Source organism: Diadema antillarum, unplaced genomic scaffold (assembly GCF_040938485.1).
Source record: "Diadema antillarum isolate AM-2024a unplaced genomic scaffold, OU_Dant_1.0 seq00001502_RagTag, whole genome shotgun sequence".
In the NCBI taxonomy this organism is placed as follows: domain Eukaryota; kingdom Metazoa; phylum Echinodermata; class Echinoidea; order Diadematoida; family Diadematidae; genus Diadema; species Diadema antillarum.
In genome coordinates this window covers 94,903-113,761 of record NW_027272236.1, presented here as the reverse complement: position 1 = coordinate 113,761, position 18,859 = coordinate 94,903, and the positions used below count along the sequence as shown (strand labels likewise).

At 38.6% G+C, this 18,859-nt stretch overlaps 1 protein-coding gene across 1 annotated transcript; it reads right to left on the bottom strand.

Moving 5' to 3' along the window:
• Positions 1-1,714: 1,714 nt before the first annotated feature.
• Positions 1,715-17,464, bottom strand: LOC139710125 (iduronate 2-sulfatase-like). Its single transcript, XM_071622059.1, has 7 exons — positions 17,280-17,464; positions 14,394-14,527; positions 11,440-11,617; positions 9,473-9,561; positions 4,812-5,282; positions 3,519-3,645; positions 1,715-2,826 (listed from the first exon to the last, which is right to left on the bottom strand). The coding sequence occupies exons 1-7, from the start codon at positions 17,389-17,391 to the stop codon at positions 2,108-2,110; spliced, it is 1,830 nt and encodes a 609-aa protein (XP_071478160.1). The 5' UTR covers positions 17,392-17,464; the 3' UTR covers positions 1,715-2,107.
• Positions 17,465-18,859: the final 1,395 nt, after the last annotated feature.

Sequence of the window (18,859 nt, the reverse complement as noted above, 5' to 3'; positions counted from 1 at the left end):
ATGTAATTTCAAGAAAGATTCAATGTTTATTTGATGGAAATTGGCCTTGAAATGGCTGAGATATAAAAAAAAAAGCAATCCTAATAAGATTGACTGGCCATGACTTTTATTAGGATCTTTTTGTTTTTCCTTGTTTTTAATATCTCAGTCATTTATAAAACAATTTTCATCAAATAAACTTTTGATTCCTCTTAGAATTGTATGCTCTTTTACATTTCATAGAGTGGTTACTAGATATCTCGCAAAATGTTACAAGCTGAATTCTCACCTCAACCATTATTGTAAAACAAAAACTTAACTGAGACTGAAGTGCAGAGATTGTCTTCTTGCATCTCTAAGACTTGGTTCAAAAGGTGCTCACTGGACTTACAAAACAAATAAACATATATATATATATATATATATATATATATATATATATATATATATATATGTGTGTGTGTGTGTGTGTGTGTGTGTACATATATTAATTATTGTCACCCACCCTAAAAAAAAACACACACACAAAAACTGACATAACAACAACAAAGGAAACAATTGTTATCTTTCTATCATTTGGTCTTGCTTGTTATCTGTGTGTGCCCTGATATATTCTCCTGCACTAAAAAACAGTAGATAATGGCACAGTGCTCCAACCTACGAAGTGCTCCACTTGCACATAATCATGCTTGTACTATGTGTATTGCTCAAACAGTTATCCTTGACTAACCCACCCAATATATCTCACTGTGCTTCCCTTATTCAGAGAAACAGCCCACGCACATCAAACAAATAAACAATACACTTCAGCATATTTCCATACAGCAAAATCTGATGACATGGTATTTCAATATAACTTCATTAATATCATTTATTGCCAACTGTTTTCAATAGAGAAATAGTACTTATGGCAATTTGATGCTAAAAAAAGCATTATTATATATTTCTACACTAATATACAATGATAGCATAGATGACATTGATAATAACAATGGAATTAAAAGAGAAATGACCACAGTTATGTTCTTCCTTTGGTCATATGATTTCTACTGTATACGCCATATATTTCACGAGTCTAAATTTTCGCGAATCAGGAACTCCTGACGATTTCGCAAGTGGTTAAATTCGCGATCAGGGAGTCCTGTACTGAATGGAGAAAGGTACAAACGTACGTCACATTCACATCGGGATCAGAGTCAATATTTACTTGATAGCAATTTACGTGCCTAGCAATTTGACAATACCACATGGTGCCATAGTGATACATAAGTAACAATGACTTGAGCATAATACTCATTGAGGACGGACTGATATTGAGCACTGCAACACGCATTTCCCATAAACCCCTGCCTGAGTATACTCGGGACTTGACCCCAACGGGTTGAAAGATGAGACCAAATTTAAAGTTGCACATACTAGGAAATCTAGACACTTCATATAACTTATGAAGGGCTTTCTGTCATTTTCACTGGCCAATGAGGAAAATTAGAAAAGAAGACGATGTTATTACCTTGCAAATGTCTCGTCAATTTAATTTTCCCTCTTTTTTTTCTAATACATTTGTTAAATCACTGATAAAGAGAAGATACCCTTGTGACTTCTATGTACAAATGACTAAGAAAGTTACGAGGTGATAACATTATCAACTTGATTAATTTACATGGATCATGGCTCCTTATATAAATGTTGCATATTACAGAGCATGAAACATTTCAAAATTCCATAATTTCACTACTTAATCTGATACCTACAAAACTTTTGCTGTTCTATCATTCTCTTTGCTCCTCCCCTCATCATTCAGCAACTTTGATTATACTGTAAAAGTGGATATTTTCGCACAACTAATTTTTCGTGCTTGGCCAGTCAAGAAGAGTTGAGCGTGTTTCTAATTCCACAGAATCAAGACCTCAACTACTGGAACATATGGCATGCAAAAATATTTGCGTGCTTTTATTTTCACGCTAGCTTCTGGTTGTGCGGAATGCGCGAAAATTTCAACACCGCGAATATTTCAACTTTTACAGTATATGATTTGTGCTGTTCGTCAAAGGAAGCATATCAGCAGATGTACTTTGGGGAACAAGGTAAAAGGAAAGTCAATGCACATTATAGTAATAACTCCTGTTCTTCAAGACCTAGCAAATTCAGGAAGACAGTCTCTCCAACCACTCATCAGTCTTACATGCAAATCCCTTACAACATCCATATACGAAGGATCCTCTGCAACATTGTGATTTTCTTCTTGGTCAGTAGCCATAACATACAGCTCCCTGGCACGCACATCGGACCAATTGCCCTCAAAGGTGGAGTGGTTGAACCCAATCCATTCTGTGAAATGGTAGTCGTGCGTGTGCATGGAATATCCCATTATGGTGATGTTGACCAGTGAGGGCAGGTCGGTCTGTTCAGTAGGCCTCTCACCTGGGCGAGGGTACTGGCTGAAAGTGGCATTCTTCCATCTGGACAACGTTCTTGCATTCCTTCTGGCACTTTGTGAGATGAGGGGAGCAAAACTAACCCCCTCAGAGCAAAAATCAATCTTAAATGGTTTGGGGGGACAGACATCCGGAATTTTCAATCCAGCCAAGTCTGCAAGAGTCGGAAAGAGATCCACAAGTTCTACAAACTCGGTCACCTCATGGCCTTCCTTCCAGGCATTTCCTTGATTATAATAATGTGTTGAACGTCTTTGTTCCTCGAAGGGATCCCGGAGTGGGAAAACTTTTCCGGTTCCCTGGGACTGTTTCCTGTTGGTCACCCCTGGTACATGGACCAAGAGTGGAACTCTAGTGGCAAGGGCAAAATTTGAATATTTGGCCCACTCTGAGTGCTCGCCAAGCTGCCATCCTGGAACAGATTAGAAACAGATAAAACATCAATGATAAGGATTTATTCAAAGTGTTAAACTGCAATATAACTTCAGCTTTACATGCGAGATTGACAATTCCTCTATCTATCTGTCTTTTTCGCCCAAGAAGTGAAAGAAACTTGCACAGTTATCAGTGTCAACCTGACTATTTTGCAATAAAGCAAAACCAAATAAAAGCAAGAAATTGTGGGTCGCAATATTCGGCTTGTTCACAAAGTCACACTACACAAATGCAAAAGTGTCTCACAATGGACTATAGTAACAAGGCATTGCCACTACTCACAGTCCATGAAGGTATGGCCTGTAGAATAGTCTCAAAATCGACTAAGAGCTACAACTTCTTCTCAAAATGTTTTTCAACTTTCCAAAAATTATTTGACTGGCCGAAAATAATCTACTCAATAGAAATTTTATCACTCTGTAAAGGAGCCCATTTTACCCTACTCTCCTTGTATCTCACTGTCTTATCACACTATTGGTGCCCAAACCTGCTTGACTCTACTCTCAGTGCAGAATTGATGCCAAGAAGGATACTCAAATTAAATGCCCCATTAACCATGAGAATTTTTTTTTTTTCGGTCGAAATATATCTCATAATCATTTATACTCATGTTCCTCTGATATCTAAAAGAGTGTTACGTGAAATATAAACTATTCACATCATTCTCACCATGGTCACCGAGAAACACAATGATTGTGTTATTAGCAAAGCCATTCTCCTCCAACCCTTGCAACAAACGCCCTATTTGATAGTCTGTGTATGTTGCAGCAGCATAGTAACTCTGTCGAAGAAGAAACTGCAAAAAGAAAATTAGGCATATATATGTATATATATATATGTGTGTGTGTGTGTGTGTGTGTGTGTGTGTGTGTGTGTGTGTGTGTGTGTATGTATACATATAGTACATGAATGCAATCATACATTTTATATCTATAGGTTGCATGCATGTATACGTATGTTTGTGTGTATAAAGAGTTTGAATACAAAAACAGATAAATGCCATTTTCAATTCTTTTAAAGGTCATCATTAAATTAGAAGGATAAAATGTTTTCATGTTTTCACTTGTTACATAAAAAGAAGTGTTTTTTGGAGATGTTATCAAAGTCATTTCATATAGTTTTCATTTCTTCATTTTTAGCAGATTTATTCTCATATATCTCAACTTGATAAAAATGAATATGTTTTTATTTAATTTGCATTTAAAATCTATAAAACATATACTTATCTAATTATTTATTTACATACATGAATACATACATACATACATAATTCAGATATGTCTTGACCATGTTTTGGAAAAACCTTGGACTGCTAAAAGAAACAAGCAAACCAGTATCTATATCACAAAAAGGCCCAAACAGACCTCCCAGTGAGCAGTGAAGCACACATTAAATGTGAAGCACACATTTGTCATTATCATTACTGTGTGTGTATATACACTTTTATATGTTTGATTACTTCCTTTTGCTGCCTCTTCCTGGTACTCCTTTCAGGGTTCACTGTTTGCTCAGCCCCCATTGTCATTTTGCCTCTGACGAAGATTCTGCTAGGATCGATAGCTCAGGCCCCTTTTGACTCCATTTTACTCCATTGGCTCGCCTTTATTGGATAAGCAGTTTTCAGCAGTTTTTTTGCCACATTTAATAAAAGAAATACAATCCCAGACATCAATACAGCCCAGTGTGTATACTTCGACAGACACAAAACTAAATGTGCAGTGCATTAAGAGAAGTCTACCGGGAAGTGAAAGACAGTAACAAAAACAACAACCCACCACCAACAAAATAAAGACCCCCTCAAACAAACAGAAAGGAGAATTTTACACCATACAGGAGTAAGAGACTAGAAGAAGAGAGATGCTGTAGGAGTATTAGGATGAAACCATTAATATGATAATCATCTAAACTAAGCAAATTACTGGTATTCTAGCATCAGGTTTCAAGTACCACAGGTGAACTCACGTGATATTGTCTTGGCATGGGTCCATATGGGAAGCTGAGATTCAGCGCAGCAATGTCCTCTCTTCTGCTGAAACTCGAGTACGGCTCAAATGCCACTGGAGGCAGTTTTGCGGGTAGGTCCGGGTTGGAGGCGATCTGCACCGATGTGAGAGGGTAGAGCGATCGGAATTCCTCGGGATATTTGAATGGGACGTGCGGCTTGTGGTAGCCTACCGCCAGGAAAAATGGTTGCGTTGATGCTGGCTCTTTATCACTAGGAGAACCACTTGTCTTGGTAAGCTCTGGAGATGATGATGATGATGAGGATGATGATGGTGGTGGTGGTGATGATTTCGATGATGCAAACTCTTCCAGGAGTTTCAAGGCATAGTCTGTACTCTGAATATCGGGAAGGCTTTCCAGAGGCATCTCTTCAACCTTCACTGGGCAAATAAGGTTCTGGTGCAAGGTCCCATCCATGTTCTTGCATACCTATTTAAGAAGAAATTGAGATCTGAAATGATATATTGTAACTGAAATGATTCAAGCAAATATAGTGAGAATACTGAGTAGGGCTGAAGATTTTGCTTGCACATCGAATACACCTAACAGATGGATATTTAGCAACAAAATCACTCCCCCATAGGGCCCATACTGATAATGGTCCTCTGTCACTTCAAATGATTCAAACATCTGTTACCATCAGTAAAATGTGTATTAACTATTTAGATCTACACATTACGCCTTGCAAAGACGTAGCTCACAGCTCATGTTCAGTAAAATCATAAAATCTTTCACACAAAATGTGATGTGATGGATGCAATTATGCACCTCTTTCAGAAGGCAGGAAAAATAGTATTACCCTTAAAACATGTCAGTAATGCAATCATGGGAATGTGTGCTTTTCATTTAAAAAAAAAAATTTTGTGGAATTCCCATACATTTTCCTAATATCATAGTCCAGCAGTGACACCACAAATTGTTGTACTCTTCTCATCCAGCAATGGCAGCACTGAAACTCGAAAGATTTATACCAGTTACTTTCTAGGACCAATTTTCCCTAACCTTCACCGACGTGTTCGACTCATATTTCTGCATTCACTAAATCCACATTATACATGTGGGTAAATGTGGGTAAGCTGCCCCTTTAAAAAACAAGCTGCTTTCCTGATGCACTGTACAGGGTTCATGAGCTAAATCAGCAATTGCATGAAACTGAAACCAGCACTATTGATAAAGCTGTAGATCCAACCTTAGGATAAATCTTTCGTGACAAACATCATGGCCATCAAAGAGTTTTTCCCTTGTTAAAGGACAAGTCAACCTTATATACATGTGGATTGAGTGAATGCAGCAATATCAGGAGAACACATTGATCAGTGGAAGTTCTGGGAAAATCACACAATCCATGCAGAAGTTATGAATTTTTACAGTACCTGTGCAGTCACTGCTGGATGAGAAGCCTACTACAGTCTATGATGTCACCATGCACAGAATGATAAAAAATTCAAAGAGAATTTCACAAAATTATGCTTTTTTTTTAAAAGTGCACATTTCCTTGATCGTCACTGATGTATGTTAAAGGTAATATTATTTCCCCTGCCTTCTGAAAGTGGCAAGTCAAGTATTCTTTTATTATGCGAGAAAAAAACAACACATTGAATTTGCAGCTGGAAGTTGATGATGTAACAAAAGGCTTCTATGTATTGGAAATCAGGTGATTTTCAGCACGCATACATACAGTGGAAATCAGTGGTGAAAATGAGCTGCTTGGCGGAGGGCTACACTCTCAGAGTGCTTCTTTTGGTTTAAAAGGGTTTTTTTTATGCTGTCACCATGGCAACACATTCAACACTATGGAAAGATCACATTTGCATATCAACATACTATAGCAGTCACATGCACCAAACTTCAAGTCATGCTCATTAACATAGGGACTTATCTCAATCCACTATATTTTTGCATGCTTTTATTAAATAAATGTTACCATGGTAACACATTGTTAAAAATTGATGAAAAATGAGTTTTGCACATCTAACATTTATATTGGTCACATGTATCAAATCTCAAGTAATATGCTCAAAACTAAAGGAGTTGGCTACTGTAAATCCACTTCTAATCTATATGATTTTCTTTAAAAAATGTTGTTACTATGGCAACAGTTTGAAAATGATTTTTATTTTTAAAAATGAAGTTTGGACATCTACATACTACAGTGGCCACATATGCCATGTTTGAATTCAAATGCTCACGAACTGAGGGAGTTAGCTCAATCCACATACATAATTTCTGGATAAATTTGTATAATGCTATTGCCAAGGCAAAAGATATATTGACACTCACAAAAAAAAATCTTGCATGATGACATATTATAGTGATCATATGTCCGAACTCAATGCTTACGAACACAGCAGCGAGATCCACATAATTTTGTATGATTTGTTTAAAAACTGTTGCTGCCATGGCAACAGATTTCTGAACACTAACAAAAAAGGTGGAGTACATTAATCACAAATGCCAAATTTCTACTGAACTGCTTTTTAATATAATAAACTGAGAAGGTATAGTTTGATCCACATTTTGTAGGAGTTTTATGAAACTTTGCTGTTACCATGGTAGCGCATTAATCCAAACTGACGAATAAGGTTTCTTGCACATCTACCTATGACAGCAGTCACAGACGTCAAATTTTAGGTAAATTGCTCAAAAAATGAGGGAATAGTACGAGCCACATGATTTTGCAATTGACAAACAGACAGCCCGACAGCCACCCGACAGCCACCCGACCTCAGAGTGAGTCCTATATACCCCAATACACACTATGTGTGGGTGGGGGTAAAGTTACTCATGTGCGACACTTATAGTGTTTTGTTCGCAAACTAGTGTGCTACTTTGAGTGCTTTGTTTGCTGATCGACACAGAAGGACTATGGTTAAACCCAACTCATCCCTATAATTCCCTTTCGTGTCACCAACGCATTGTTCGGCTTGACTCAGGCACTTTGCTACAACTGAATAGGCTGGCAAACTTTACAGTTAACAGATTAACAGGGGATTACTAAATGCTACGAACAGGGGATAAGAGCCAGGAACAGAAAGGGATAAAGTCAATAAGTAGAACTCCACTATCTACTCCTTGTCAGAGCAGCTGAATTTACAAGCATTGTCATTAATCGGAGAGTATATAGCCTCATTATTCAACACAAAGCTTGAAAGTCAATCACGGAATTATAACTTCTTCTTCAACTTTTCTTAAAGGACAAGTCCACCTTCATAAACATAAGGATTGAGAGAATGTAGCAATATTAGTAGAACACATCATTGAAAGTTTGAGGAAAATCGGACAATCCGTTCAAAAGTTATGAATTTTTGAAGTTTTTGTGCAGTAACCGCTGGATGAAAAGACTACTGCAGTGTGTGAAAAACTTAGATGTCACATGCGTACAACAATATAAGGAAAATATAAAGAGAATTTCACAAAATTTCATCTTATGAAAAAAGTACACATTCCCCCGACTCGTTACCGACAAATGTTATGGGTAATATTATTCCCCCTGCATTTAGAAAGAGGCAAGTCAAGTGCTCTTTTATTATGCGAAAAAAGTGAAAATATGTTGAATTTTCTTTATATTTTCTTTATACTGTTGTACGCATATGACTCACAAGCTGTAGTAGTCTCCTCATCCAGCGGTTCCAAAACAAAAATTTCAAAAATTCATAACTTTTGCATCGATTGTCCAATTTTCCTCAAACTTTCACTGATGTGTTCTACTAATATTGTTGCATTCTCTCAATCGTTATGTTTATGAAGGTGAACTTGTCCTTTAATCTTCAAAGGGCTATGCAGCATATCACGAAGATGATTTGCTTGGGTAGGCAGGTGGGCCACTTCACTACTGGTATTTGTGCTGGATGAAAATTGATATTGTTCCTACCCCTACTCTATGTAAACAAGGCTGAGTGTTTAGGGTACATGACTCTCTATTAAAGAGGAAGACTGGAAGAATATTTTAGTTAACAGTTTTGAAGGGAGCCTTTCAAAGACTGAATTCTAAGCTACTCTACGTGCGTTACTGTAGTTTCCATTTTTTGAACTGTTTTGACAAAATATGACAGACCTGAATCTGCAGTAAATGACACTGGGTAAACAGTGATAACTTTCTTTGGTTTCTGGACAACTACTGTAAACATTGATATTTTCGCGAAATTAATTTTTCGCACTGAGCGGCTCAAAAACACTGTGGGTTCTTAAATTTGCACTACGCACTTGTCAACTCATTCAACATGAGCAGAGAAAAGGGTGAAGATATTTTCATGGGTTCAAGAATTTGCACTAGTTCACAGTAGCGTGAAATATGCGAAAATTAATGGTCAGTGAAAATTAACATGTTTACACTTATCCTGTGAAGCTTCTGCGTGATTCCTTCACGCTATGTAAAATGAATTAAAGGGTGTGTCATCTCAACTACAAAGCACGCCATACTATGCATATTGACAAATTAACTTGTAGGGCCCTTGGAATACTCGATCCCTATTAAAAAGCAAAATTGCCACTTGGGCAAGGTAACATGGCCGAAGCACAATCTATCTTGACTGAGAACGTACATCTCTGAAACAAGGCTTAAGTAAATTCTAGCAATGTACAGTTGTTAAAAAAAGAACAACTGACATACCGGTACACACCTTTGCATTCTTGTATTTCTGAGTAGGAGGATGCCATGCTTCAACTGACCAGCTGTATGGAAAATCATCCGTAAAATTGGAGACCACTCCTGAAGATAGGAAATGTATAGATCACATTGTATGACCGAAACAGCAGCAACAACAATTATACATAGAATAACAGCCTCATGAAAACAGCATGCTCCATAATGTTAGTATCATCTGTATCAGTGGAAAAATGAGCAAAGAAAGTGGGATTCCATCGGGATTCGAACCCGAGACCTCCGGACGCTAGCCCGGTGCTCTACCGACAGTACAATACACACACGTTCAAAAAGGATGTCGCAGGATGTCAGCTACTGTAAAACCAGACATTTTCGCAAGCATGCAAACTTTCATGAATTTTACAAGGAGCCAAGATTTGTGAAAGTTTTAGTCTACATAATGCATCAAATGCCAGTATATGTAGAACACCTGTAATTTTGCCAACTGGCACTTTGAAACAGTTTCATGAGCACTGCGAAAAAGGCCATTGGCTCTAATATGCAAAACTTTCATGCCACAAATCTTTCTGGTGTTACAGTTTGAGAAACTTGTACATTTGTCCACTTTGTTTTGTATTTCTATCCCATACATCTCCTGCTATGTTTATTACTTTGTGTATACTGCTTGCATCTATGGACCAATAAACTCAGGAAGACAAATGTCAAGGACTCAGATTATCAAGCATCATGGGACATCCTTGCTGATAAACAAGCACACTTTTAATACCCTCCAAAGATGGCAAAAGACAATGGTACATTTATCATCATTATTCCATATATTTATCTATCAGGACTAGAGGCCAGCATTTTTTTTCTCTGATGGTCTGTTCCACCCATTAATATCTTTAAAGGACAAGTCCACCTTCATATACATAAGGATTGAGAGAATGCCGCAATATTAGCCCGTTGAGGACGAGTCCCGAGTATACTCGGGCAAGTGTCTATGGTAAATGCGTGTTGTAGCAAAACCAGTTCGTCCTCAACGGGTTAGCAGAACACATTGGTGGAAGTTTGAGGGAAATTGGACAATCCGTTCAAAAGTTATGAATTTTTAAAGTGTCTGCGCAATCACTGCTCGATGAGAAGACTACTATGGTGTATGATGTCACATGTGTACAACAATATAGAAGGAAAATAAAAAGAGAATTTCACAAAACTTTACTTTTTGAATAAAGTGCACATTTCTTTGACTTGTTACTGACATATGTTAGGGGTAATATTATTCCCCCTGCCTCCTGGAAGAGAGAAGTTGAGTGTTCTTTTGCTGTGCGAGAAAAATGGAAGTATGTTGAATTTTCTTTATTCTTTCTTTATTGAGTTGTACACATGTGACATCACAAGCTATAGTAGTCTTTTCATCCAGTCGTGACTGAGCAGAAAATTCAAAAATTTATATCTTTTGAATGGATTGTCCGATTTTCCTCAAACTCTCACTGATGTGTTCTACTAATATTGCTGCATTCACTCAACCCACATGTCTATGAAGGTGAACTTGTCCTTTAAATTCATCAATTTTCTACACATCATGAGATTATAATTCAAGAATGGATTCTTATTGCTTACAAAATGATTAGAAAATTAGTTTCTTTTCTATAGCTGCGTCATGGCTTACCTCACGAACCTCGCTGGCCATGGGTGCAAGTTTCATGATAAAAGGCACAAAGTATGTTGGGGCGACGGTCCAATGGTCCCAGAAAAATATGTCATACTACTTTTAGCTGTTTATCAGTCCTCCGGGTGCCAGTTTCCAAAAGGGGCGTGTCTTCTGCATTTCTGGGCTTGTTTGTGTTCTGTTCATTGGTTTGTTTGTTTGTTCCTCTGCTCCCGATCACGAGTTACATTTATGTTACATTAGTATGTTGGTACATTGCTACATTAATGGAATATCTGGGGGAAGAAAAAAAGCTAAAAGGCAAAAGGAACGACAAGGACTTCTAAACTCACCGTTATGGAAAACCTTGCCAATGGATGCTGTAAAATAACCATTCTCCTTAAAATGCTGCGGCAGAGTCGTGTAATTCCCAGCGTGTGTGCGCCAGTAGGACCCAAAGTCATACAGCCTGGTGGTGTCTGGACGCCGACTGGTCAGAAAGGATGTGCGGCTTGGTCCACAGACAGCTTGCTATGGCGTTCAGGGGAAAAAAAAATAATTTGAGTGTCATACATCTTTCTTCACAACCAAGACCTTGACAAGCTAGTATCCCGACCCCAATGATATTAATTGATTTTGGTGATATAATAGTTCAAACGAGAACTCTTTGATTCAATAACAATTCAATTGTAAGTACATGTATGCTAACAGGTGGGGGCTAGTATAGTTAGGCTTGTGTGCATTAATTACATACACAAATGCACAATAGAGTTTGCAAGCAAGATGAGGTTTGACAAGTGAGGTGTATTTTGTGGAGAATGCAAAAATTGTCAAATGTTGTGCAAACTTTGATGGGGGAACCAGAGTCCTTTATCAAGATCATCAGGTGTGTGGTTATATACTGCGGTTGCCTACCTGTGGCCCACATGACGGCACATTAAGATGAATAGTAAGTCAGGTAGTACAAATTTGTTGCAAAGTGCATTATAATTTTTTAATCCATTCTGGGGTTTAAGTTTTAATGAGCACAGGGCAATTGAGGAACCAGAGGAGCTAGTCCTAAGAGATAGGGAAGATCAGAGATGTGGGACCCATATTCCCAACTCCACGTTTCAGAGGACCATGGTGACCCAGAGATTGATACTTTAGAATTAAGGAGTCCTTAATCTCATCTCAGATATCACATCACCAGTAAAGGGTTCACATGCAGTCACAGAAGATGAAGCCCCATCAAATGAGACTTAGATAAGGTAACCGCTTGGGCTAAACCTGGGAGTTGGCAACTTGCCTTCAACCCAGCTAAATGTAAAGTCATGCACATTGGAAGAGAGATGACAACCTATTACATGCACAACCAGGTTTTGCATGATACTGCTCTGGAGATGAGGGACCTTGGAGTCATCGTTGACAATGAACTAGCCTTCCAAGAACATGTTGCCAAAACTGTTAACAGAGCCATTCCAAACAGAGCCAATCACATGTTTGGGCTTATCAAGCCAATATTTATAAGAATCTCCAGATCCAGGCTCTCATACATACGTCCTCTTCTTGAGTATGGTAATGTGATTTGGGATCCAAGGCTTAAATTGAAGCCAAGAAGATCAAAAAAAGCCCAAAGGCTATATATACATGAATTAAAGCATAAAGAGGACATCATCAAAAGTTATATAAATTCAAACAAAGATCCAACACTATCCTGAGAACAAGAACTTTTACTCAGAGAACGGTAGACTCTTGGAACTCTTGGAACAGTCTCCCTTCATCAGTAATCTTGGCTCCTTTGCTATAGGAATACTTTCAAGTCTGGGTTGGAGAAGCATGGGATCTTCCTACACCAATCTCTTCCCTAAAGAATGTACTTGTCCTTCCACCCACCTCACATGGACACCATAGGTTTTAATACGTACAATCACTTACAACTGGAAGGAACAGTCAGAAGTCTCGACAGGACCATTCTTCTGTCTACTGATGACAATGATCTCTGGAAAACACCCAGAGATAAGTTTACAAAGTCTGTTGAGATGCAGTATTATATGGGCTACTGGTTTTAAAAGGAAGAGAGCCAATCATCTATGGAAGGGGAATAAAGTACTGGGGTGTGCAAACACAAAGGAATAAAGTGGGGCTTGTAACAATCACCCAGCTCATTGTGTACAACCTGCCAAGGATAGAATATAAATGGGGAGCCAGAGGCAATAGATTTAAGAACAACACAATAATGCAGGCCTCGAATTTCGCCAGTTTTAGGGACAGGCAATTTTGGGTTTTAGGGGCACTCTCCCTCAAAATTTTTTAAGGGCAGCAAGGAAAAGTTGCAGTAAGCATGGTCATTTTGAGAGAGGCATTGCGGCAAGTAGATGGGGCATTGCGGCAAATTGCCTTTTGCCTCCCGGGTAATTCGAGGCCTGTAATGATGGCAGTTAAAAGGGGTAAAAGGGTGAGACAAAATGCACAGAAAAGCCAAATTATTGGAATACAAAGGAGTGTCAAAAAGTGGAAGCCAATTTTAAAGTGTACTGTGTACAAGATATTGTAGATTAAAAGATTGAGACAAAATGCTACAGAAAAAAGTACAAAATACAATAAAGTCTTAAATATTAAATTTAAAAGAAATGATGGAGAAAATGTGTGAGATAGAAATTTCAAATAATAAATGTACCATGCACAAACTACCATTAAGAACATAATAGCGCAGTTTTTTCTTTCAAAGATATGTGTTTCTTTTAATCAATTTTGACACTTTTTATGCCCGGCTGCCCAAAGGGTGCCGGGGGCATCACTTTTCTTGGTTTCTCCATGTTCAACAACATTTTGACATTATGTTTGTTTTTGCTGCTGCTGCTGTTGTTCTTGCTTGTTGTAATAATCTGAAAGTACTGAGTGGTTTGGAAACTAGTTATCAGTGAGCAAATCAGTGACTCACAGTGAGATCTTCAGAAATTGTAGAGGACAATGTTATTATCATCACAGTGCTCTTCTGCTTTGTCAGTGAATAATATTTATCCACTTGGGAACTATGTCACGTGGAAAATATACTGTGTAGTAAATCTATTCTTTCTTCCTTCAAATTTCTCAGTCAATTTCCAGTCAATTATATTCAAAGCATTCTATATTCATTACAAAGAATACAATAATTGCAATGAAATCATTTGCTCCTCCAAATGCAGGTACAGACTGAGTGATAAGATAAGCAAATTAATCAATCAACCCTCTGCAAATTTCAAGCTTATTTTGATGTCAAGAGTAGGAGATACAATGTATGCCAAGTGATATTACATAGGCCTTACTTTATGTGTTTCACTCTTACCTGTGTCACAGCGTGTGTAAATCTTGCCGATTGGCTGGCGAGTTGATCGATGTTTGGGGAGATGATTGGTCCACCATAACAACTGAGTGAGGGCCGGAGATCATCCACGACAATAAAGAGTATGTTCGGCCTGTCTGTCAGTGTAGATGTTTACAGAAGCATGACTGCACATTAGCCCTTACTACAAGATGCTACACTTGCCAATTAGTGTGGTCCATCTGCCGCCAGAGTGCTTTATGACCGAATTATTAGTAAAAAAAAAAGTAGAATCTAATTAACTGCTGGCACAGAATTATTTCTTAATCCCATTAATCTTTATCATGTAGACTACTTGGTACAATGTAGACCGTCTAGAGTCATTTTGTTGGACTACATGCAGGCAAACTGCCACACCTCAGTGAGCTTGCCTACTTCCCGACTATTTGTCTGCTAGGTTTGAAAAAGTTTTGAATACACGTATACTTGATAAAAAAAGGAAACCGGAGCATCAGCACTAGGTATGCTTTGCAAATACTTTGTACACAGTGTCTGTATTGTATTGAAAAATCTTGGTTTATACATGTTTCTAGACTACATTAAAGGTCTTTAAAACATAATATACCATAACAGATATGTCCAGTAAGATCACAAGTCACAGTTCTTAATAGTCTTTTTTCAGTCCTTCTGTCCAATTGCCAACAAGCTAAAATTTTATGTACAATGCAAAAAAAGGTTTATGGTTGCTGGTCTTCAGCTCGTCTACCCCCTTCTCCTTTAATTCCGGGTTTCTTCAGCTGACAACCCCCCCCCCCCCCCCCCCCCCCCAAAAAAAAAAATGGGGTCTTCAGCGCAAAAACATAACATTACCACGCTCATACCTCATGATCTCCATCTTTTTCTTTTACTGCCACTTACATATACTTTCGGGTTAAAAAAGTGGAGGGGGGCCTACGCTGTAAGTGATGACACCTAAATGTATTCCTTTGTGTGGTGCACATAAAGTTGGGGGGGGGGGGGGTAGTTTTACCACTAGTCTATAGACTATTTTTCTCACGATCATAACAGACCCTAAGGATGGTTTTAGCATGTATCGCACTGCACAGATGTTCGACAGCCATGTTTCGTACGGCTTATGCTGGTCAAGCTAACAGTAACTATTTATACCGTTAGTGCACCAGTTTTCGACAGGACCCAGATTTCGACACCCAGCAGATAATTCTTATCAAATCTTAAACTCAATACAAACGTCTGACTTCAACAATCAACCAAGTTATCAATCACATTTCTAGTCCTAAACACCGTTTGTCACTTGTCATCATATTCCGACGGTAGAATATTTAGGAGAAAAGCAACACAGTGTCAGCAGAAATGATGATGTCAGCCATTTTTAGGGGTTCAAAACAATACGATGCATTTTGTATACATCGCTGTAAAATGAAACCCATGCCGGTTACCTTACTTGAGTATCAGTTTGTTTGCCAAATCCTGATGTTTGATTTCATAAATGTCTTTCATGGCTGAATTCGTGATAAATAAGCAAACTTGTAGAAAGAGTTGGCTTTGAGAATGTGGCACCAGATTTCGGCATTCCCATATTAAGACACGTTATAGAGGAAACAACAAATTCTTGCGCTAGTATGATTGCTGGTTTGCATCCACAATGCAGTGTACGCGTACTGTTACTGTACGCCGCGCCATGTGATTTATGTGTGATGCGCACTGTGATTGTGTTGAAAAATTATGCTGGGTGTCGAAATCTGATGCCAGCGACGGCGTGACGGAAATCGCTTAAAAATTGAACACGAGTGCATTCAAATTGGAATTTGTTCAAGGCATATTATTATTGGCCTTTGTAGCTCAACTTCATATCAAAATTCCTAGGTAAAACGGTGCAGTATTGATGGTATAAACAAGAGAAAGTGTCGAAAACCGGTACCCTTACGGTACAATGTGCACAGCACTGTCATGAAGTGACAATGCAGTCCACTGTGCACAGGACAGTATCTGGTCCAGTTGTGCATACTAGCTAGTCACAGCAGGGAGGTGTGAGAGAGACCTCCCTGGTCACAGCAACAGGCTGAAATATTCCTGCGATATGTTCATAAAACTTGTAACACTATGCACTTCTTCAATTCAAAAAACAATGTACAATGAATACAAAAATAGGGGCTATGCCAATTTGAGGGAAAAGCAAAAATTTTTATACATAATCATACTATTATTAGTAGTACTACTAGGATCTACCATAGTAAACTTGATGATTTGTAGAGCTAAACAATTACAGCAACAAGATACACTGCATCAACAACCATCAGTAGTTTCTGGGGCTGCTGTATGGGTAAGAAGAGGTAAGAGGGAAAAGGGAGGGGGGAGGGGTGGTGGTAGGAATTGGGATCAGATCTAGAGAGTAGATCTGTTCTGGGAAACAAACCAAAGAATTAAAGAAGCTACGTAGCTAACATTAGAAGAAGAGGAAAAGAGAAGAAGAAGATGGTGAATAAGAAGTACATGAAGAAGAAGAACAGAACAAGAAGAGAAAGAAGTTAAGAAGAACAAAGGTCCTTTGATGATCGAGGAGGGGGTAGAGCAGACAATGAGCTAGACAAGAGGAAGATGATGATGATATGATGATGATGATGGTGATGATGAAGAATAATAATGCATGGTGCCCATTAATTGACATGGGGACATACATGGAATGTAGATAGTGCACACAGACAGTAAATTAACCAGCATTGGTACTAGTACTCCTTGACCTAGTAGACCACGTTCTACTACACATTTTGGACACAGCCCTGTCGCTGTACACAAGCCCTGTCGCTGTACACTTGTGTACAGCGACAGGGCTGTGTATTTTATCCTTGACCTTGTTCACACTGCATTGTCATTGTAACCATGCATACATACCAACTGTTGGTGGTGATGTGCGCTCTCCCATGCACTGCACCAACATAAACAATAACGCCGAACACTTCCCGAAGAATTCGACACAGTTGTGATAATAATGACACTTAGCCATTCTTGATCTTGGCAACTCTAAAGGCACACAGACATTCGCAGGTATGATAGCCTTCCTAGCCCTCGTAGACGCGACGGGTAGATTGTATTCAGCAGGTAGTGCATTTCATTCATTCAGGCATGGCAGCAGGCACAAGCACAAGCCTATTGTTTACAGTATACGGTACATTCATCATCTGTCGTATCAGATCTCATCTTCCTCTCCTCGCTCGCGCCTGCGCCTCATCCGTCCACCAAAGCCTCGGCGAAGTAGTCTGGTTTCCAGACCTTTGCCAACTGTCCTCCTTCCTCAAAATGCGCCCTTCGATACGCGGCTATTACAGTATAGCACTGCTGACTTTCGTAGTGGAATGCGAAACATAGCTGTACATAATTATACTGTACATGAGGGAGGTTCTTCCCATATCTCCCTGGGGGTCTAGGGCAATTACCCAAGAACCTTCTTTCCGTTGACCTTAACCCAATCAGGGGCGGCCAGGGGCGCTGCTATAAAGGGGACGCACGCACCCCCATTCTTTTTATTCTATTGTTTAACAAAAAATAAGGATAGCGTGTGCCCGGTGGCAAGCCCCGCCTGGATCCGCCACTGCTAAACCTGAACCTAATCAATTACCAGCACTTCGAACAGGAGTATTTATCTTTAGTGACTCACTCAGTGCCCTTCAAGCCATTCGATCTCAACTGAGAGAGAAGAAAGGTTCGTTACAGAAATATTAAGTTTCTGCACTAATCTATATTTTAAGGGAATATTAGTAAATTTGGAATGGATTCCTGGACACTGTGGAATAACAGGAAATGAAGTGGCAGATAAAGCAGCAAAAAAGGCTTTACAAAATGTTTCCATACAAGTGAATAACAAGTTGAATAAATATGAATTTAATAAAAAAACTGAAAAGGTGTTATATTATGACAAAATGGCAAATTAAATGCTAGATGGGAGGAGACAAACTCCCCCCTGAAATAATATGTTCAACGAAAGGTTTCTCAGACCTATCTATGCACTTTGAATGACAGAAGAGCTGAGACAATTCTACATCGCCTCAGGATGGGGAACTTAGGTTTAAATGACAATTTGTTTCAAAATAAACCAACATGTGTCGGGTATGTGTGAATATTGTAAAGTCCCAGAAACGGTTGATCATTTTCTTATGTTCTGCCCCAGATATATCATACCCAGAGCTATGATCCCCGTGATGTTAGTTGAAACAAAAATTCATGAGAACAGCATTCAAAGCTTACTAATTTCAACTAACCCAGTATACCAAAGAGCTCTTTCAATTGTGTTATATGTTAAAAGATCACAACGATTTTAGATAAACTTTCATGCATGTTATGAGTGTACATAGTTTGCACTAACTCTGCCTCGAGGTATATTCTGAAGAGGCAATACCCCCATGCGCACCACAGCCCAGAGATTACTTACTTTATTAAAAAATGTATATATGTGATTACTATATTGTATTTTATTA